This window comes from Penicillium arizonense (assembly GCF_001773325.1).
Source record: "Penicillium arizonense strain CBS 141311 chromosome Unknown PENARI_contig005, whole genome shotgun sequence".
In the NCBI taxonomy this organism is placed as follows: Eukaryota; Fungi; Ascomycota; class Eurotiomycetes; order Eurotiales; family Aspergillaceae; genus Penicillium; species Penicillium arizonense.
Window position 1 is genome coordinate 376113 of NW_019173282.1, and position 21101 is coordinate 397213.

Here is a 21101-nt window from a genome sequence, read left to right on the forward strand (position 1 = left end):
TTTTTTTAATGCCAAGAGGAGGAATGAAGAATGCCAGAACTATACAGTAAAGTACAGTAGAGTGTAGTGTACACGTACAAGGTTGAGGAAGGACTCTAGAGACTGAGCTCTGGACCCTGAAAGAAGTAAGATCTCATAAGGCTATGATATCGGGTAATATAACCATGTTCCTCGTACGACTTGCCACCTTACACTGACGCGGCCAGAGATGCGCGTGACCGGTGGATCATTTCCCAACGTCTGATATTGAGGTACTTGACCCCCTTGTCCTAGGTACAGGATCCACTGAGGGTCACCCCATACTTGGAGTATGTACCAGGCACTTGGTCATATGTCGTTTTCTGGTATTCCATCCAAATGCCAATCCTCTCCCTTACAGGCCAAGAGGACAATCTTTCAGACCATTAGACAATTAAAGTTGGGTTCGAGAAGGGTTTAGCATAGTCCACTAGGTACATCTAGGCAGTGTATATAGACCTATAGAATCACGGACCTGCTGCATTTGGCCCTTCCGCTGACCGACAGTCCTTGTTGGGAATAGAAGAGTTGACCATATCGGTTTACTCATATCTCCCCGGATCTCGTCTTCCGTCTCCACGTTATACTTACTGAATCTGACAACTCATATTTACCCGACTCTCTCCCATTTTAACCTATTCTCTCCCCACCTTTCTTATTTTACCTTTTTCTCCTGGAGTATATAACTTGTACCGGACTATGTCCGATCTGTGGTCTTCTATAGCCCTTGCCATTGACCCCAAGAGAACCCAAGCTATGCCTGCCGTCCTTCAAACTACTATCAATCTCTTGGAGAGTGAGCTGGTCAAAGCCCGAGCCGCTCTTCAGGAGATCCAACCCAATGCCTCCCCATTCGGCTTCCTAGGCGATGAGGTCGCTGTCGGTGCCATGGCCGCTTACAGGCAGGACCTCATTGGCCGTGCCCCCGATTTCTATGGCTCTCGTCGGTTGACCCGAAAGGAGCTGGGCTTGGAGCCCGTGGTGCGCGAACTACCTGTCGAACGGGTATCAGTGCAATCTATACCGCCACCTCGATCAACCTCGCTGGAGGATCTGCTGAGCAACAATTTGATTCTTGACCAGATGGCTCCTTATCTGTCAGTATCATCTTTGATGGCATTGGACTCAACGTCCCGCCGCCTGCACACAGTCATCACACAGACTCCTTATGTCTTCCGACATCTTGATCTGTCCCGCTGCCGGGGTGCCGAGCTTCCTACCACCACGCCAGAGGAAAACGATTCTCAGACTGAGGATGAGATCTATGCGGCTCCTTTGAAGCGCATCTTCAGCAGTCTCGAGCGCAGAGGCATCCTACGGGATGTACGCACCCTCATCTTGGATGGTCTTTCGGTGCCCGCAGATCTCGTGGCCGAGATTCTCTTGACCGACCGCTTTAACGTGAATATCCTGTCCATTCGCGAATGTCAGCATCTCAATGAGCGTAAGCTCATGCAGGTCATTCAACATGCCGTTCGGCCTACACGTCCCGCAGATTCGCCACGAGTCAAGGGAATTTATCATTTCTCGCCAATGTATGCAGCTCCGCGACCAGTTGCACGACCCCGATATCGTGATTGGTGGGGTTCCCGTGTAGGAACACGAAGCCCCAGCCAAACTCGCTCAGTCTCCGATCAGGAAGCATCGGAACCCTCGGTAGAGCAGCAACAAAATGAGTGGTACAGTTCAACAGGAAAGCTCTTCAAGCATAGCCTTGAGGATGGCTGGGCTCAAGTGCTCCAAAAGTGCGAGGGTATCATCGCCTTCGATGCCGCCCTCTGTCGCGGCCCGAGACACGATGCCAATCTATTCACAGGTGAGAACTCGCCAGTGGAGGTGCCGTTGCTCGGACCCGCAGTGGCCACCGTAGCTCTCGGGCCCCGCGGTTGTGACGGGTGCCACAGTTCCCCCGAGGGCCCGGCTATCTGGGGTCAAGCCCCAGATGTTCAATTCCCGATGCTCAGTCCCCCACCGCTGCACTCTTCGAATGTTGCTGCGGCGAAGCGCCCTGAGTCAATTCCGGGGGAACATCCAGTTCTCATTGCTCGGTGTGCAGACTGCCTCACCAACCGCTGGTGCCATCGATGCAATAAGTGGTTCTGTGGCAACTGTCTGCCACATCCACAACGTGTCCGAGTAACCCTGTCACCGCACCAGACAGCCCTTCGTTCCGACCAACATGACAGCGAGCTGCAAGAGCGAGGTGTAAGCAAGGATTGCTGGGAGTGTGGCCCAACCGTAAGTTAATTCCATCTGATAGACCTTTGGTTTCTCTGACCATTACAGTGTGCTTCTTGCAAGCTAGAGTGCCAACACACTTGCCAAGGCTGCCAAGGCGATTATTGTATTCAGCACAATGAAGGATGCTCGTCCACACTGGTAAGTGTCTCTAGCCCTAATTCCAGGGCTCCAACTAACCTGTCTGCAGTGTGACTGGTGTAATACCAGTTCTCGCCACCGAATGCGAGGTGACTTTTATTAAACAGATATTTTCATATTTCCATATTTCAATATTTCAATATGATTTAATTTCTTAATAATCCACTAGAAACCGAGAGTTAGACGTGGAACATAGGAAGTCGAAGTCGAAGTATACGCATGGAGTCTTCCAGAATTGCTTATCAACTTATCTCTCTCCGCCTCACAATATCAATGCCCACTTCCGCCTTTCTTGTAAATATTCATCATGGATCTAGTCTGGTCGTCTCAGCTTCTGGTCGCGCCTCCAGATCGCGCCCCTAGATTACCAGGCGACAAGATCATCTTGCCGCAATCCGCACTTGAACAGCTCCTAGCTGCCGCCCCGCTTCAAGCTGTTCCCAGCAATAATCGTGCGCATACTTCGACGTTCGACCCATTCAACCACCATACCTTCGCCGCCGAATCATTCGCCCGTCAGCAAGTCGAGCAACGTCAGCAGCAGCTACCCCACCCATTAACATTCCGAATCGTCAATCCCCAGAATGGCCGTTTCATCTACGCCGGCATCCGCGAATTTTCCGCCGAAGAAAGCGAGGTCGCACTAAGTGCACTGTTGCGAGACTCGCTTGATATCAAGGATGAAGAGTTCTTAGGTATAGATAGAGAGGCACAGGCCCCTACGTCACCGGAAACCGAGGCAAACCCTCCGCGAACTGGCCCTGCTGTCACTGTGCATGCGAAGCAGCTACCCAAAGGCACATACGTCCGTCTGCGCCCCCTGGAAGCCGGGTACGACCCAGAAGACTGGAAGGCTCTGCTAGAACGATATCTGCGGGACAACTTCACGACTCTTACGACTGGCGAGCTTCTGACAGTGCAAGGTACGCGGAGCGAGTCGTTTAGGTTCTTGGTCGACAAAGTGTTCCCCGAAGGCGAAGGAATATGTGTGGTGGATACTGATCTCGAGGTTGATATCGTGGCATTATCAGAAGAGCAAGCTCGGGAGACGTTGCAGAAGAGGCTGGAAAAAGCCTCTCGCGCGCCGGGTACGACCAGTGGCAGCTCTATCGGGGGTATTCTTAATCTCGGAGAGGATGTCACAGCTCAGGTCTTGCCTGGGGAATATGTGGATTATGAGCTTCGAGACTGCAAACGGGAAGATATCATCCAGATCGAGCTCACCACGGATGATCCAGACCTAAGTCTCTTCGCTAGCCCTTTTGCTCCCCGCCAACAATGTCGCCCGAGGGCAGATATGCATGTCTGGGGGGACTTTTCGAGCCATTTGCCTAAGAAGTTCCAACTTCGGCCCACGAATGTGGCCTTGGAAGGCGCCGAGGCCCTCTATATTTCAGTTCATGCCGATTCTGCGGGCAATGAGTCATCCAAGTTGCCGCAGCAGTCGCCCTCGCAGTATCATATCCGAATTACAGAGAACCCATCTGATGTTTCTGGTCCAACGGAACAAGAGAACGAGTATCACGAGCCCGGCGATGTGCAGTGCAAGAACTGCCAGCAATGGGTTCCTGAGCGGACACTCGTTCTGCACGAGAACTTCTGTCTCCGCAATAATATCCTCTGTGCGCAGTGCCAGACCGTGTTTCAGAAACGATCTCCAGAATGGCAGAATCACTGGCACTGCCCTCACGACTCTGGCCATGGCAACGACGCCCCGAGCAAAGAAAAACATGACACTATTTTCCACGCGAACCACCAGTGTCCCGACTGTGAATTGGTCCTCGAAGGTCTCCCAGCTCTTGCCCAGCACCGCACTAGCAACTGTCCAGGAAAGTTGATTCTCTGCCAATTTTGTCACCTTCTCGTGCCCCAGAAAGGCGACTCCGATCCTGATTTCCACGATCCCGAGGTGATGCTTTCCGGCCTCACCCCACACGAGCTGGTAGATGGAGGACGCACTACCGAATGCCATCTCTGCAACAAGATCATCCGACTCCGAGACATGAACACCCACCTCCGCCATCACGAACTAGAGCGCCTATCTCGGCCCACCCCTCGCGTATGCGTGAACCAAAACTGTGGCCGTACATTGAACAATACAGGAAACGAGACTTTGGGTCTATGCAATTTTTGTTTCGGACCTTTATACGTGGACACCCACGACCCAGAAGGCAAAGCTCTGCGGCGCCGTATTGAACGCAAATACCTGTCCCAGATGATGACTGGGTGTGGCAAGCCCTGGTGTCAAAATGAGTACTGCAAGACGGCGAAGCAGAAGAAGCAAAATGCATCTGGTCCTCCAGCCCCCATGGCCGTGGCGGATATCATGAAGGTGACGCGTCCTCTTGTTGAAGCTCTCAACATCAAGCCCGATGTGCCAAACACGGCACCCTTTTATTTCTGCACCGATGAGACAAGTCAACATCGTCGAACCCTGGCCGAATTGATCGCCGCCGAAAGCGCCGGAATGGAGGGCAAAGGATATGACCTGGCATGGTGCATTGCAGGAACCGAAGCTTCAAGTGGTGATCTGGAGAAGACAAGAGAATGGCTAACAAAATGGGCTCCAACGCAAAGCTAGACAAACCAACAAGTCAACTCTTGTGATTTTGGGCGTTTAGTATGCGGCTCTCATTTACACTTGCATTTAGGGAAGATCCGCATAGCATAGGACCGGAGTGAAGATATGGTTGACGATCTAATAATGCATAACGATACATAACAGCTGGAATTTCATAATATTCATGATTAAAAGCAAAGCCCGGGCCAAGCTGGATCCTAGACTTTGCAGCCACTAACCTACAGACTTTAATTTCGCAGGGCAGTAGAGCAATAGGGCGGTAGAGAGGATTTATATACCCCCTACAAATCTACCTGCGTTTCAAGCCGCACCCGTTTTAGCAGCCAACGAACCCGTACCGCGCGAAGAGAAAATACCCATAATACCGAAAACCACATAGAACAAAGCCAACGGATACGCAACCAGGCCTCTCATGCCACTCATGCGCGCTACAGAACAGAACATACCCGACGAACTGTACGTGCACCAGCCAACGGCAGCCGTCGTCAAGAGGTAGCCGAACAGCGTATCCATAGGAATGAGAATACCAATGAGGCTGGTAAGCACCAAGGGAAGGAAGCAGTAGCCAAGAACGCTAGCGGAGCGAGGGAAGGTCAAAGTAGCAGAGAAGTGGCCGGCCGCTGAGGCGTTGGACATGGAGGGTTTGTGGTGAGGGTTGTAGTTGGTAGGGTCTGCAGCGTTGGCGGCTGGGACCGTGTCTAGGGCCGGAGACATGAGGCTGAGGATGAGGTGAAGGGCGACGGTGCCGAAGACGGCGACGCCGTAGATGTATCCGTAGAAAACCTTTCCGGAAAGTAGGAGGAAGGTTCCGTATAGGACGATGTAGAGCAAGGCTCCGTAGAGGTCGCTGTCGTCCATGAGGTGGTTATCGATTGAAGCGAAGGGATTCAGAACGGTCAAAGTCTGGATACCGAAGGATTATTGTTAGCTGTTTGTCCAAGTAATTGTGCAAGTCCCCATCCTATCCCAAGACAAGCCATAACCCAATCGAACCAAAAAACCCGGGGTAAACAAGCCACCCCACGTCTCCTGAACGAATACCCTCCAAACAACGACCAAAGACACAACTAACCTTCGTGCGAATATGCTCGAAGTTAACACCCAATTCCTCAAGCAATGGCGGCTCGCCATCGTACCCCTCCGTCCCAAACGCAGCCAACCAACCCGTCCTCAAGCCGCCCTGTTCCCCCATCCGTCCACTAACGCCCGCAGCCGGGGATCCAAAGCCGCCATAACCAGCAGCGGCGGGGAAGGCCTGCGCTGAGGGATTGGGAGCGCCACCGAAGCCGCCGCCATAGGATGCTTGTGATGGGGTTGTGTGGCCGGAGACTGAGGAGTAGGACGAGGGGAAGAACTGGAGATTCTGTGCGGAGCCTTGGGGGGCGTAGCCTTGTTGTTGGGGGTAGTATTGGGCCATTGCCGCGACGGACGGCGGATAGAGTGGTGAAAGGTCGCGGAATTCGATTTGGCGTGGGATTTGCTTGTGGTGTTCTTGAGTGAGGGTTTGGATTGTTGGAGCTTCGGAGCTCCAAATGGCCTCAATGGTGATTACTAAGCGCCGGCTCGGGGCCTGAAGTATAAAACCATCAAACGGACTAAACAGTCTCTTTCTGAATAAGGAATCTCTTTTTGATTGTTTTTAGGCTCATTCTCTCCTACTGGCTTCCTCTTTGGCCTCTTTTATAAAAAAAGTTCGTTGTCAATATATATAGTTTAATAAATGTACATAGCTCAACAACAAGTATTTCTCCCATTTTGGTGGGTTTTGATTATTATTACTAGACTGGCACTGCCGTAAGAAATATACAGAGGCTCACATCGAGAGCTAATTGGTGGGTGCATCTCGTTCAAAAAGACACTCCATTTCGTCCGCCTCAGAGATCACAAACCCAGTCATTGCTTCGTCCCAGATAGATCGCCAGCTCAAGCCATCCAACGTCATAACAAAGAAATAATTGGCCATTACTTTTGAGACTTGTTCCCACGACTGCCACACACAGATCATTGCAACGTGGGCCAGACGCCCCACAAACCAGGCTCGTTCAGCCTGGCCTTGAGACCCTTGAGCTCCGACGAAGAGTGCCCAAGTATATAGACCGAAGTTTTCCTTCGGTAGCTCCTGTAGAAAAGATAGTTTGCAAGTCTCCACTGCCGTCGTGAGGTGTTTGGTAAGGGCTCGGCCCAGGCCAGAGGATGAAGGCGAAACAATCATAAAATGATTAAGGAAACAGATAGAAGCCACTCTAGTGACGGCTTCAATAGGATGAAGCTTCAACAGCGGATTGGGAGAGTCATCTGCATATATATAGCTGAGCAGTTGATGCTCTGCTTCGCAGTTAAGGACTCGGAAAAAGTCCTGATCAATGGGTTGAATAGCCGCAGGTGTCATCTGATTCATGATGCTAAAGAAAAGCATATCCCGTAGCACATATAAAATTCGTTGCAAGGAGGGACTGATAAAGGAATTGGCGAAAAACCCCGATCCGAGATTATTGAGAGGGGACAAAGCTTGTGGCATAATGCGCTGCTGGATATCTGAAGGAATGGGCTGGGCATCCCAAGTCAAGGGAAAGACAGGCTTGGTCATTAATCCGGACGCTGCTTTGATGTCGGTGCTAATATCCTAAAAGTGAGCATGGGGTAGTAGGAGGGTAGGCTGGAGCAACGCACGTAATGATAGCAGACAACATTGAAGACGAACGAATGCTGTCATCTGTTATTCCACCTCGCAGCTCAACCATACGCTTAAGTCCTTTGAGGTGAATATGAGCTTCTTCAAACTCGCCGATGATAAGCTGTTGATCGTTAGAAGGGCGGCAAAATGGAGTTCAAGTGTCAAGTCATACCGCGCCAGTTAGAAGGTTGATGATGGTATCAAATGCCTCGTCACTGAGTCTGCGATTCGCATCTTGCATCTTCGCATTCATTTCTCCAATAGATTTTGCCCTCATCATACAATAATCAGGGTCGAGTGCCTGATTTCGGCTGTCTGAGTTGATTATACACGTATGCTGGCTCGCGAGAACGGCTCGATGTGCAGCGCACATGCTCATTAACCCAAAGAAGCTGCCCTTATCCGAGAATGAGGACCGCACCATTAGCTCCATCTCTTGTGTTGAACTTTTGCCCGTGTTGGGAAATGTCATGGGGACAAATACGGTTTTCCCTTCACCCTGCAGTCAGCTCCATTCCTGGGAGGCCCATGGAGTTTGAAAGATGGAAATGCCAGAACTCTAGAAAGTCGAGGAGATGGCACGACTCACAGTAGTACACCAAGTGGGCAACCATCAAAGGAAGCTCACTGGTGCCTGGTAAGGTAGAGAACGGATCGAGGAACCATGAGGTGGGTGGGTTTGGATTTGAGTGGAGTGGCAAAGGATAACCAGCAGACCATCTCGCTGGACGTCCTCTTGGATACAAAGGATAGTTGAGACTGTCTGAGTCTAGGATTGAAGAATAGGCAGATGACTGCGACTGAGCCCTTACCACCAATCTTTGCTCGTCCTCGTCCTCGGCAACCTTTGGAGCATCATGTTGAGCACGTCTGGAGGTTCGTTTCAATCCTGCAAGCCTCTCACGCCGGCGCACATCGCGCATGACATGAGAGCGAATGGCTTTGCGAGCATTGACATCTTTGATCCTCTTGGAGGTCAGATCATCATCGTGATCGATGAACGTAAACGAAGGCCGATCAAGCGGCGCAGGTTTCATCTTGGGCTCTGGACGGGGATTTAGTACAAGAACCACTCGGACCGATCCCCTTGGTGCAACCATGACAATAGACAAACGGGAGCCAAAGGAAGCCCTGAAAGAAGCATCTCATGAACAGAGTTTGGGAACCAGGGCTCCCCTGCAGTCTGCAACTGGCACAAGCACTGACCTGACTGGAAACGGGGACCAAAGGTGAACGGCTGCAGATGGTCCATCCCGGCCAAGGCTTCGGAATGCAAAGGAATAGAGGCAAAACAGGGACAGACCCAATAAAGAAGTGGATAGAGACTATGCAGTGGGGGACGGCGGATTTAGAAGAGAAATGAAGTAGTGACATTGCCAACGCGGGGTGAGCACAAGCCCAATTCAGCGCTAATCGCCTGGGATGATCTGGTGGTCAACGGTGTAACATGTCAGACATGCATTGCATTCTCTAAACTCCTTGCCATGCAAATCCCGCTAAAAGACAGAAGGTATTCTATAGCCTCTCAAGCACGCATATCACTCAGTAGTCGGGAGATCAGGGCATAGCCAAAGAAGAGGGCCACGCCGATCCAAACTCGGTGTTGTCGAACCCAGCCTTGACCTGCCTCTCGCGCAACATTCCCTCCTTCCATAACGCCACCAAATGCGGGAACACTTCCGTTAGGTCGTCTGCGCAGGGCACTCGTATCAGGCGAACATTTGATGGGCGCATCGGGGTCGGGTAAGATCTGGCCGGTACTGGTGTCGATGCGATGTTCTTTCATCCAAGCCCAGTTCTCCTGATCTAGTTCGGGCCATTCTGTGCGGAATTTTAGACCACCGTCTCCTGCCTTGACATTGTTGATTCCCTTGGCGGTTCGAGTGACACCAGCGGTGGCGCTGATGTGAGAGCCACCTCCGGTTGAATTCCACCACCGCGATCGCGCTGCAAGCACTCTCCGTTCGCTCTCTGAAGCAGAAACACTTCCTGTGGTCATTTCTTCGCTGGTCATGAAAGAGAGTAATCCGATGAGAATGGTGGAGACTTCCCAGGCGGGGTTGAAGGATTTGGGGTGGAAGTCGCTGATACTGAGACACAGTCGAGTGGAAGGCTGGAATCGGCCACTGGGTGTGTGCATGCGGATGGCGGGAGGTGCGAATGGGTATTCGGGAGGGAATATTAATGTGCCCCAGTATTGTCCCTTCTCATAAGGGGTCCCGGGAGGTCCGGTGAGGACATAATGCCATCTATATCAGATAAGTCAGATTTCCGCACTGCAATGCGGGGAGAGTAAGTCAACTCACTCAAGGATGTTTTGCTCAGAGGGATGAGTGACAATAAATGGTGTAGGCTCCTTTTGAATGTTTTGATATTCACGGGTGAGCTGTAGTATTGTTAGACCAATATTGGGCAGATGCTATAGGTCTGCGACAGCTCGCCACTTACCCGTTTGAAGGCTGCTTTTGTTGCCATCTTCGAAGGAGAATATTAAAAACGTGAAAAACGACAAAGACAAAAAGGTCTGACCCGAGAGTAAAGCAATAACAGAAGAGGGAGTAAGATGTCAAAAGAGAGTTGGAGAGTGATGGTCCATCGCATAAGGCACGGCCGTGCCGTTGGGTCACGTGCCTACCCACCCGTATCTTCGCGGATTCGGCACGCGAACTCCGAAATGCTTCCCCGGAGGAGGTTCTAGCCATTCGGCGCAATAATGTCTTCCTCATTTGCTGCCGGAGATGAGAGCGTGAGTATATAGGGACAGACTGTGTTTGCCATGTCGCATCATTACTGACCTTTACTTAGGTCTTCGAGCGTCTACAACAGCGCGCAGACCCCAAGGTGCTGGAAGAGCAACAAAATGCCGTGAATGAGCGTATGCAAGCTATTTACCAAAAAGCGCAGAGCAGACTTGCAGAATTGGTGTGTTTCCCAACCCCTGGAAGCAGAATATAGCTGTCAATCTGCGTTTGCTTGCCTGCGGAGCCCCCGGCTGATTGTGAATTCGACATCTAGATCGACGAAAACTCAACATTGCCCTGTACAATCTCCTCGGTCCAAGTGACAAGTGCTCCTCACACTCGTCGCAGCTTCCTAGAGCGCAGCCTGAGCCCGCTTTTGAGCGAGAACAAGGGTCGCCCTTATACACTGTCGGAGGCGTTGCGGGAGGTGTCGGCTACAGCTGATAAGCTTGGTCGGTTTGGTATGGGTCTTCGAAAAAAATCATGGTATTGGTGGGGTACTCGCTAACAATTACAAAGATCTGTTCCACCAGCCTATTTCCGTATACTTGGATGAGTCACAGGGCCACAATGGCATGCGCAACATCGATGTCTACTTGGCCACCCGGGAGAAGTCCCGCGTGCTACTGAAGACCGGAACTGACCTTGGCAATGCCGAGGGCTCAGCGTACGGAAACCTTCTCTGGCGCAATGTCTTCGGTGGCGCTGAGACTCTGAACTTGAATGCTTCGCTCGGTACTCGCACGCGGTCCGCTTACCAGGCTGCGTTCGAGACTCCAATCTTGGGTGACCCTGATTTCCGCCTGGAAGTTGGTGGCATTGCAAGCTCTACTCAAAAGTCTTGGGCTAGCCACGAAGAGGTCGTCAAGGGCGGCTGGAGCAAGCTCCGATGGATCAGCAAATCTGGACACCGCCACGAGTTGGGCTACAATGGTTTCTGGAGACAGCTTACTGGCCTTGCAGAGAGTGCCTCCCCTACCGTCCGCGCAGATGCGGGTGACAGCGTGAAGAGTAGCATCTTCCACAGCTGGGTCAATGACCAGCGTGATAATGCCCTCTTGCCATCTCGCGGTTACTACGCCAAGGCCTTTAATGAAGTTGCCGGCATTGGCCCTCTGAAGGGTGATGTCTCTTTCTGGAAGTCGGAGATTGAAACTCAGGGTGCTATCCCTATCCCCGTCCCCGGCATCAAAGGTGATAGCGGTGTCAGCTTTACCACTGGGTTCCGTGCCGGTCTTCTCTACCCCCTCGGACTGGACTCCAACTCTCGCCCCCAGCTTTCCCGTGTTAATGACCGCTTCCTCCTCGGAGGACCTACCGATGTTCGTGGATTCCGTCTCTGCGGTCTCGGCCCCCGTGAGGGAGCCGACTCCCTAGGCGGCGATGTCTACGCTGCCGGAAGCGCCAACTTGCTGTTCCCTCTTCCTCGACTTGGTGCTGAGAAGCCTGTGCGCTTCCAGGCTTTCCTGAACGGTGGTCGTCTGTTGCCTCTGCGAACATCCCAAAAGGCCACTCCCACTACCAATGGTGAGGTGCAAGATGCCATGATCTCCACATTGTCTGAATTACAAAATGGCCTGCCCAGCATTGCAGCTGGCTTTGGTATTGTCTATGCACACCCTGTTGCTCGGTTCGAGCTCAACTTCTCCTTGCCTCTAGTGTTGAGAAAAGGCGAAGAAGGCCGCAAAGGGTTGCAGCTGGGGATTGGCATTAACTTTTTGTAAACATGTGATAGTAGACTTAACTTATTGCGAATTCATACCATTCTTACATCGCTTATAAACCAATTTAACCCCAATTCATAAGACATAACCCCATTTCATAAGACATCGGGAGGTGCAGAGCACCGCTATTCAATCTTGACCTCTAGAAACAATAATGGCTATATAATTGACTTCACATCGCTGTACTGTCGTGCTTAATACTACTAATAGTCCCTAACTAGCTATAAAACTATGTGTTAGATATTTTAGCATCGCTTTCAAATGGCCTGAAAAGTGGACTACAAAAATGCTTAAATATCAGCCATAGTAATAGGATAGGATTTGCCTAAGAAACTGTATTCGCTCGTTGTTATACACACCGTCTGGAGACTCTAAGGCGATAACTTATAACTTTGCGCTAGAGATGTGTTTAAACTTCACCGCTTTGGGCTAGGTCTATCACGTGGACCTTTATGTCATCAGAAAAAAGTCCGCCTGCTCCATCTTTTATCGCGTGAAGGCGATTTCTCATCTTCTCTACAACAAGAAATTTTACAAAATGGGTTGGTTTTGGGCAGATTCTCCAAAGGTTCCTACACCACCGGCTCCGCATGGATCCTCAGGTGCCGCTCCTCCAGTCCGTCTCCCGTGCAAACTATACTTGGATTATATAGACTGACCCGTGTCTGCAGCCGGGATGCCCGATGCACGAGTCTGGAGCAGCGCCAGTGCGCGCTGAACTTCCCGATGCCTGCCCGATGAAATCCGCCGACTCGCCATTCTATACACCACCGAAATCATCCTCCGCGCAAACGCCGCAGCCACCCGCGCCGACCCCGGCCAAGTCCTCTACCTTGTCGCGACTGAACCCCATGAACTATATGTTCGCGTCCATCTCCCAAGAGCGCGCTGAGAACCAGACTGTCGACCTCCCTGTTGACCGTGAGCCCTCTTCTATTCCTAGGGGTGACGCGGAAGGGAACTGGGAGTACCCGTCTCCCCAACAAATGTACAATGCGATGCTGCGCAAAGGACATACCGACACTCCCCAGGATGCTGTCGAGTCGATGGTTGCGGTTCACAATTTCCTGAATGAAGGCGCCTGGAACGAGATCGTCGGATGGGAGCGCGTGTTTGCCAAGGGTCTCATGGCTGGATGGGAAAGGTGCCGACGCGGCGAGGAAAACCTGAGCTTTGACTTGTACCACGATGAAATGACTGGTAAAATCGATCAGTCTTCCGAGCCTCGTCTGCTCCGATTCCAGGGTCGGCCGAAAGAATTGACTCCCAAGGCGCAGATCTTCCAGGCCCTTGGTTGGGCGTACCCAAGCAAATTTGAGTAAGCAATTCCAATATCCATGCAAATTCATGAGGCAGAGACTGACTTCAATCTCAACAGGACGAAACCCCCATTCGACCGTCACGACTGGTATGTCATCCGCCAAACTCCTGCTGGCCCCAAGGAAGTTCGCTACGTGATCGACTACTACTCCGGCGAGCCCGAACCCACCGGAGAGCCCGTCTTCTACCTCGACATCCGTCCCGCATTGGATTCGCCCACAGCCGCTGTTGAACGACTAATGCGATGGGGCGGTGATGTCTGGTGGAGGGCTAGCGGCGCCTCTGTTCGTGAACAGGCTGCACAGGCTTCGCGTCAACACTGAAATTACCGTTGATCGGGCTGACTGCTTCTCCACTCTACTTTGTACACTTTTGAAGACATGGCGCAGGCGTTCCATGATTCATCTTCGGCGCTTATGCTTGTATTATGTTCTTTTCTTCCCTCTTGTCTTGTACAACCTTGCTTCTTCTTGCTAGGCTATGTGAGCACACGCATGATAATGATATTCGCATTAATTTGACCAGAGTTAGATGTTTATATTATTGATCCATTTACTAGCTTATTTTCCAACGTTAGATACAAACTAAACATGTCTCTGGTGAATTCGTGTAATTTCATCTAATCACTCATATCAACTGTGAAAAAGGAACATGTCTATAGTACAAAATGGGTGAAGGGGCTCATATATTAGGCGACAGTTGGTCGTATTTGACGCAGTGTTCTACACTCTCGATGCTGGCCTGCAGCAACCCACGAGCTTCTAAGCCAACCCAAACTCGAAGCATCGAGGTGTCACCTGAGCGTACAGTCTGCAAGAATGTAGTGCCAGATCCCAGCTGTCGTAGAATGGGAAGCGCACTAGAGAAATGTCAGTCACTACAATCCACAAGAGGCAGCGGACTGAAACCTCGCGGGGGAAGCACTCACCTCTTAAACAGATCTAGGTCGGGGTTGAGGCTGCGCCCAATACCTTCAAGAAGAAGACAAGAAATAACAACGTTTACAAAATCTCCTTCAAACCGCACATGGTGACCGCGGACCATAGTCAATACTTCACTTAGAACATCGCCGATCTTGACATTTCCTAGAGCAAAGGTTCTTGACTTGATGCTCAGAACTAGATGCTGCATTTTCAGCGCAAATACTTCTGGGTCGAGTACCTCTGCGGGTGTCCGGCATCGCTCGACCATGAGCTGACCAGCCCGGTAGCCGTCAAACTCAGCAATAGCCCGGAACAGATCTAGGAAATTTCGTCGGTTGAGGTCATTCAATTGAGTGACGAGACCTGTGTCAATAAAAATAAGCTGCGGTCGATACCCCTCGTCATTGAGCTGGGAAAGAGCAGCGTTCCAATCGTCGCGGTTATGAGAGTGTGGGCGTAAGCGTCTGAGGACTGCTTCCGTCACGTCAACTTCAGCCCTTGTCGGGGCATCAAATGCACGGGAACGTTTGCGGAGGGAAAGGTTAAGCTCGCTAGGTTTGTAAAACCGAACCATGATGTTTCCTGGGTGGAGGTCCGCATGAACGAAATTGTCAATGAGAAGCATATGCAAGAAAGCATCTAGGCCTTCGTTGGCAATATCGTGCTGGTACACGCCTCCTCCGATATCCAAGAAGGTGGCCAACGGGATACCCTGCGCGAACTCCTCGACCAGTACCTCGCGGGTGGTGTAATCCAGATACGGATACGGGAACCAGGCAGTGGTACGAGACATGAATTTCTGACGGAACATAACCAGGTTGGTAGCCTCGATCCGGAGATCCAACTGGAGCTTCATCATTTCCCCGAACTGTTGGACCTCGTCGGGGAAGGATAGCCAGTGCATTGTAGGGATAGCATTGATCATCGAGGCGAAGAACGACATAATCTTCAAGTCTCTGCGAATCATCTGCTCAACCCGGGGATGCAGAACCTTGATCGCCACATACGAGGATGGCACTCGCTGCGGTGAACTTTTGACCAGTACGTCGACATTCTTCCGAACCTTCGCGCCCAGCGTTTCCGGTTCAATGCCCAGTTCTTGCTCACTAGAAGCAGCCAAGCTCGGCTTCAACTTCGCCTTGTAGACCTGCGCAATCGCGCCGACTCCGAGAGGTTCCTCCTGGAATTCTTCAAAGATATCCTCGAACGGCAGTCCATTGAATGCCCTGCGAATGATTCGTTTCGTTTGCCAAAGTGAGTGAGCGGGCGCATTCGAGTGTAGAGACGACATTATGTTGCACATTTCAGGAGGGAAGATATCTGTTCGCGATGCGGCCCATTGCCCGAGCTGTTCAGGTTAGTACACAGTAAACGGCTTGCCAGGCAGGAGAGCTTACCTTGATAAATGCTGGCCCAGCACGCTCCATAGCCTTCACCAAGAAGCGATACCACCACAGGGTGCCAGTCCGCGCACTGTTGTGATCCTGGACTTTTCGTCCAATCCAAATGGCCGGCACCGCGGCGACGACCGGGATGAAAATGATGGCGAGGTGCATAAACCGGAACCCTGTGGCGACAGGGTCATATACGTAGTAGTAGAAGTAGACCCATATTGTCTGGCAGAACTTGGAGAGACCTTGCGCGTCAGGCGAAACCGTCTTCCGAACCTCTTCGCGCGAGGCCTCCAGCATCTGCATCTCAGCGGTCTTGCCTTGACCATCATTATCCTCCGCCAGTTTCAAGAATGCGACTGGAGCCAGGGCAGTCATAAACAGCCCTCCTATGATGGGTCCCCGGCGCGAGGGGCCCGTAGGCAATTGCCGCGGCCATGACGGGCGACCGAAATGGTGTCGAGGGAGACGCGGAAGACCGCGCTTGAGACAGAAACGGCCGAACAGGACGGCCGTCCTCATGATTCCATGTAGAGATATGTTAACATGGAACAGAGTGTATACTGCAATGTAGAGAAGAGTGTAGAGAGTGTAAGGTGAGCTCGGATATGCATAAACACGTGCTGGCGACGTCATATCCGAGGAACCAAGACAACATCACATCTACACTTGTCTACACTTTATACCACAGAGAACTACGTCACTCACTCCTCTGAAGCTGGAATACTTGACTCTAAATCAATTTAATCCAATATGTCTTGTATTTTTCAAACAATCAAGGTCCACTTTATGAGACTTCATCCTGACCCACAGAGATGGACATAAGCATTGACTAGCACCACAGAGACAGAGATGTGCATACTTCACAGATGCATTGGATCAAGTAATTATGAATAGATGCATATGTGCCCTCAATCTCGATTTGCTCCCCTTCCGAAGTCGTCGCCCTTCACATTCCACAGCCACATTCTTCACCCTTTGTCCGCTTGCCGCCGTCAACCATTGCCCGATCCGGCAGTACACGGTTGATCCTAACTGCTTTGTCAAGAACAAAGAGGTGAGATGGTCGATCTTGGGTTGACAGCGGACTCGATCAATGGCTGCGGGTGATAAGCTCCCGAAAGCGGATCACAAAGCTTTATTCAAACAACCGGAAATACCGTCTTGGCCGCCATTAAATGGGCCTTGATACCCCAGATTCTCACAATGGCTTGTCCAACTTTCTCGGCTAGCAAAGCACCTGTAAGGTGGCGCGGGAACGGTTAATTATGCGTCGCACTCGAAACCTCCGCGATGTCGAGGCCAACAAAGAGGAGAAGCCTGCCAACTGGCGCGACTGGGTCTTGGTCTTCCTGTGGAGCTTTTTGGGTTATATGTGCATCATCTTGACGGTGCTAACCTACTTCAACCCGGGGATCTTACCGTTCGATGTCACTTCAGTACTGTTCCGAAAGGAGATCTCTCCGTTCTTCGCATTCTCGCAGGGATCGAACCATTACTCCAAGCCCCAGGGCTTCAAGATTGTCGCTCTGGTTCCTTTCGCTAACCACGAGCCTACATCAATTCTGGAATGCTATCTGCAGGTAAGTCACTTTGCATCTCTATTATGGTTTTATTTAACATATCCCAGAAAAATTTGGTTCATAATGATGGATTCCTTGACCAGGTTGTCTTTGTGCCGCAGGCCAATGACGCCCTTAGCATGGAATGGCTGTATTCAATCGTCAATCAAACACCCGAATATGCTATTGCTCCAGCCGGCCAGGATATGGAGTGGAAGTCCGTAATGAACAATGTGATGTACATCCGAATTGACGGCGACACCGTGTTCCTGGAAGATCACACCATTCCAACAATTGTCAACACGAAACTTAATAATCCCAGCTCCATTATGGTGTCAGCCAATGTCGTGAATGAGGCAGCTCTCGCATCACTTCACAGTCATCCGGGTATTGCGCTTCCATATCTCCCAGAGCTATACCACGTCGACCAATCATCCCGATCAAACTCTGAACTGCATCAAGATTGGCGAGCTTCAAGTCTCCCACACTGGCAAGGCCCCTTGAGCTTCAGAATTCACAAAGACTTTGAGCCGCCTTTCGAAGGACACCGCTGGTTGCTGCCTAGCGATAAGAGCATTGATCGAGACCCTATCTCCGCTTCAGTATACACCGACACTGGTCCAACCCTAGACGACTGGACAGTTGGTGCACAGCAGCACTATTCGTTCTTGTACCACCTCGAAGACAATGACTTGGGACGGTACAAGTTCCCGATCTGGGTCGATCCCACTGAGCCCATCAGCCAAAACTTTGGATGCTTCTGGGGCAATGATGCGGTGGCTGTGCACCATATGTTCCGCCACAACAGCAAGACAGCAACTTCTCATCCAAAGAAACCGGATGGAAATCGCCCGCATGTCATCATTGATGGCAAGGGTCTTGTTTCGCATTATTCTTCCCGCCAAGGTGCGGCTGGTTTGGATGCTACGGATCTTCTGGCTCGTTATCGAGCATATGCAGAAGAGCGAGTGTGCTTGCAGACAGAGTAATATTGACGAGCACGAGTCAAGGGTGTGTCGGGGAGGGAAGAGATGATGTATATACAAATACCCAATGTTTTTGTTCGGCTATCAATGGCCTTTTAATTCTCATACTAGAATTCAACCACTTTTTCTTCTACAATTTTAGAACAATAGGAAAAGGGAGAAGATCTTTTTTTCGCTACAGCTTAAGAGCCGAATAAGACTATTTCTTGGGTCTTTGTTCTATAAGTATTGCTCAATCTATACTGGCTTGGTATACGAACGTGAGAAAGGGTGCATCCCAAAAGTTCATGTTGAAGTTACATAACTAAGCGTCCGCAGTAGCTCCCAACTGGAAAGTATGAGCTTTCACCAAATCCCCTAGCATATCTCTATATCCGACAGGGAGTGCACCAGCCTATTATCCAATTAGTAAATGCTTTTCATCGTTTTTGGGCACCAAACTCACCTCATTCTTCAGCAGCTCTTTCACAAGAATAAAAGCGTTGTCTCGGTCCTTGTTCTCTTGAGATTTGTCGATTTCTTCCTCGGCGCCATCTTGACCTGAAGTCTCCGCGCCCAGCGTCGTCTTGAGCAATTCGGTGACCTCAGTCTTGTGCAAGCAGTCCACAACCGCGGCACACCCAAGCTTATTCGTCGCCATCAAAGCAAGAGCAAACCAGCCCTCACTGCGGACAACAGGCCATTGAGTCTGTGTGATCATAGCACCCAATGGTAGGGCAACACCCTCGTGCAGGGTAAACAGCTTGTCGAGCAAAGTGTTTGCTTGTTCATCTCCATCACGAGCTTTGGGGCTAAGAGTACGGCAAATCGAAGCAACCGTACGTCCAATCTCGGTCTTGATTGGCATAGAATCTGACTTCTCGAAAAGAGACAATAGCAAAGAGAGATATGTCCGCTGATTAGCCGGAGAGTCGGGGTCTTGTGAGAGAGGAGCAAGAAGGTGGGAGATGTTATCAATTGAAGAAATGATCACTTGGCGCGCAATGCTCGCGGCAGAGAATTGAACCTGCGGAACAGATTCATATGCCCATAACCGCGAAACGGCAGGAATGATACCAGCTTCTCCAAGAATGACTCTGTTATCACCAGCGATTGCCAGATTTTTCAGGAAGCCAAGCGAAGAGTGCAATACTGCACCCCGAGATTCGCCATTCAAGACGGAGATCAACTCTTCATGAATCTTCAGATCCCGGACCATCACCTGGCAGACCTCGTCAGACCGAGCCAGATTGCCAAGCATGACACATGCACAGATCTGAAGCTGGTCTTCATCTGCAACCACCCAGGACTTCAACGACTGTGAAATAGAGGAGTCGAGGGGATAATGCTGAGCGAACAACGGGGACGCAGATACCTCAGCCAAGGCTTGGTTGATCTTGAGCCGAAGCTGGGCGATAGCCTTGACATCTTCGGCAGAGGATTGATCGAACTCAATTGAGAACGAACGACGCAAGACGTCGAGTATGCCCTCTACCATGCCATTTGATACACAAACAGTCTGGAACTTTTCTTTTTCTAAGTAAGCGGTAAGAGAAGTGACCAAGGATGAGAAGTGCGAAAATTCAAGAGTCTCATCGAGGGCAAGCTCCGTCAGCAGCAAGATGGTGCCATCAGGTGATTTCTCAATGCCCTCGGCTGTAAATGCATCATGTCAGATCTGGGCTCAATGTACTAAATCTTGGAGTAAATCGTACCTTGTTCTGAGGCCAGTTCAATCAAGTCGTAGGAAAAGTTGAGCAGAGCCTCGTTATTCTCGATCTCTCCGTCTTTGATCAACTTCAACAATATATAGGCAGTCCGATTAGTAGCAATCTGAGTATGTGCGGGTTCTGAGACCATGTTAGCAAGACATGTATTACCAAATAATGTTTCTGAGACATACCATAGTCCATGCAGATGTTGTAAATCACCGGAATGGCAATGAAAACCAACTGTGGATCAAGGAAGTATCGGATGATAGCAAGAGTGTAGTTTCCCTTGACGACAATATCTCTGTTCTCATCTGAATAGACATCAGCTTATAAATAAATAAGACAAACAAACGGCAGCCTACCCGTGTCGGCACAGGAGTTGCCGATAACTCGCAAAGAATGAAGTAGCAAGCCGGTATCGACCTCATCTTTCAAGGAGATCACATCCAAAAAGAATTTCAAGATGCCTGACTGGCCAAATGGAGCACGCCATAACGCTGAATTGGAATTAGCAAGTCAATTAGTCGACACATACATCACATTGACTCACGATCTCTGCTCCCATTCGCAATGATCTCAGTAGCTTGAACCAAGTATTCCGAGTTACAGGTCCACAGCTTGTTCAGCGTATCTATCACACTCTGTAAAGTCTCCGCATCTCGGCGTCCTCTTCTTGTGGTAGCATCTGACTCTTCAAGGGAAGCATGGAGCTCCTGGAGATCGAAGTTGTTTCCAGCTTCATCGCTCTCTTGGGCCTTTTCGATGATGTCCCGCAAAGCACGAAACATCCCTTGTTGCTCTTCCGAGTCAACGGCTTCAGCGCCTCGTGCTGGTAGAGAAGAAGAGAATCCAGATAGATCCGAGAGGATATCTTCGATGGGAGGTAGGTCCCAATCTCCCTTTTTTGAAACTGACTGGCCGACAGCTCCATGGCCGGATTGAGCGGTAGATATACCAGCTTGGGAAGACATCTTGCCAAATGGAGAACCGATAGTTGCCTTCAGAGAATTGTATGACCAGAAGGGGTCTGTGTGGACTCCAGATGAGAGTTCCTTGCCCGAACTGGAAATGGTCTCTCAAATTGTAGATGGAGCCTAGAGGGCGGCCTGGT

The 21101-nt window shown here is 50.7% G+C and overlaps 11 protein-coding genes across 11 annotated transcripts; 5 read left to right on the forward strand and 6 right to left on the reverse strand.

Moving 5' to 3' along the window:
- Positions 1-717: 717 nt before the first annotated feature.
- Positions 718-2401, forward strand: PENARI_c005G00439 (uncharacterized protein; the record flags this gene model as incomplete). Its single annotated transcript, XM_022629535.1, has 2 exons — positions 718-2256; positions 2324-2401. 2 exons carry the CDS (start codon positions 718-720, stop codon positions 2399-2401), a joined length of 1617 nt encoding a protein of 538 aa, XP_022490530.1.
- A 303-nt stretch (positions 2402-2704) lies between these two features.
- PENARI_c005G09184 (putative ubiquitin fusion degradation protein (Ufd1)) lies at positions 2705-4978 on the forward strand (the record flags this gene model as incomplete). Its single annotated transcript, XM_022629941.1, has 1 exon — positions 2705-4978. The coding sequence occupies one exon, from the start codon at positions 2705-2707 to the stop codon at positions 4976-4978; it is 2274 nt and encodes a 757-aa protein (XP_022490469.1).
- Positions 4979-5278: 300 nt separating this feature from the next.
- Positions 5279-6395, reverse strand: PENARI_c005G03981 (transporter YIP1; the record flags this gene model as incomplete). Its single annotated transcript, XM_022629690.1, has 2 exons — positions 5279-5881; positions 6051-6395. The coding sequence occupies 2 exons, from the start codon at positions 6393-6395 to the stop codon at positions 5279-5281; spliced, it is 948 nt and encodes a 315-aa protein (XP_022490409.1).
- Positions 6396-6803: 408 nt separating this feature from the next.
- Positions 6804-7905, reverse strand: PENARI_c005G06570 (uncharacterized protein; the record flags this gene model as incomplete). The annotated part of the gene is made up of 3 exons (XM_022629807.1): positions 6804-7593; positions 7649-7773; positions 7825-7905. The coding sequence occupies 3 exons, from the start codon at positions 7903-7905 to the stop codon at positions 6804-6806; spliced, it is 996 nt and encodes a 331-aa protein (XP_022490422.1).
- Positions 7906-8146: 241 nt separating this feature from the next.
- Positions 8147-8904, reverse strand: PENARI_c005G05315 (uncharacterized protein; the record flags this gene model as incomplete). The annotated part of the gene is made up of 3 exons (XM_022629743.1): positions 8147-8151; positions 8242-8697; positions 8859-8904. 3 exons carry the CDS (start codon positions 8902-8904, stop codon positions 8147-8149), a joined length of 507 nt encoding a protein of 168 aa, XP_022490460.1.
- Positions 8905-9177: 273 nt separating this feature from the next.
- PENARI_c005G07393 (ubiquitin-conjugating enzyme E2) lies at positions 9178-10127 on the reverse strand (the record flags this gene model as incomplete). Its single annotated transcript, XM_022629852.1, has 3 exons — positions 9178-9901; positions 9959-10038; positions 10101-10127. 3 exons carry the CDS (start codon positions 10125-10127, stop codon positions 9178-9180), a joined length of 831 nt encoding a protein of 276 aa, XP_022490151.1.
- A 238-nt stretch (positions 10128-10365) lies between these two features.
- sam50 (SAM complex subunit SAM50) lies at positions 10366-12117 on the forward strand (the record flags this gene model as incomplete). Its single annotated transcript, XM_022629608.1, has 4 exons — positions 10366-10398; positions 10458-10574; positions 10668-10854; positions 10913-12117. 4 exons carry the CDS (start codon positions 10366-10368, stop codon positions 12115-12117), a joined length of 1542 nt encoding a protein of 513 aa, XP_022490241.1.
- Positions 12118-12655: 538 nt separating this feature from the next.
- Positions 12656-13760, forward strand: PENARI_c005G07283 (holocytochrome c synthase CYC3; the record flags this gene model as incomplete). The annotated part of the gene is made up of 3 exons (XM_022629849.1): positions 12656-12733; positions 12789-13435; positions 13496-13760. The coding sequence occupies 3 exons, from the start codon at positions 12656-12658 to the stop codon at positions 13758-13760; spliced, it is 990 nt and encodes a 329-aa protein (XP_022490556.1).
- Positions 13761-14118: 358 nt separating this feature from the next.
- On the reverse strand, positions 14119-16273 carry PENARI_c005G03638 (ABC1 kinase family protein; the record flags this gene model as incomplete). Its single annotated transcript, XM_022629679.1, has 3 exons — positions 14119-14296; positions 14366-15708; positions 15758-16273. The coding sequence occupies 3 exons, from the start codon at positions 16271-16273 to the stop codon at positions 14119-14121; spliced, it is 2037 nt and encodes a 678-aa protein (XP_022490205.1).
- Positions 16274-17019: 746 nt separating this feature from the next.
- PENARI_c005G06100 (uncharacterized protein) lies at positions 17020-18302 on the forward strand (the record flags this gene model as incomplete). Its single annotated transcript, XM_022629782.1, has 2 exons — positions 17020-17334; positions 17382-18302. The coding sequence occupies 2 exons, from the start codon at positions 17020-17022 to the stop codon at positions 18300-18302; spliced, it is 1236 nt and encodes a 411-aa protein (XP_022490286.1).
- A 301-nt stretch (positions 18303-18603) lies between these two features.
- Positions 18604-20961, reverse strand: PENARI_c005G10915 (uncharacterized protein; the record flags this gene model as incomplete). The annotated part of the gene is made up of 6 exons (XM_022630022.1): positions 18604-18693; positions 18745-19934; positions 19994-20128; positions 20182-20301; positions 20353-20487; positions 20541-20961. The coding sequence occupies 6 exons, from the start codon at positions 20959-20961 to the stop codon at positions 18604-18606; spliced, it is 2091 nt and encodes a 696-aa protein (XP_022490578.1).
- Positions 20962-21101: the final 140 nt, after the last annotated feature.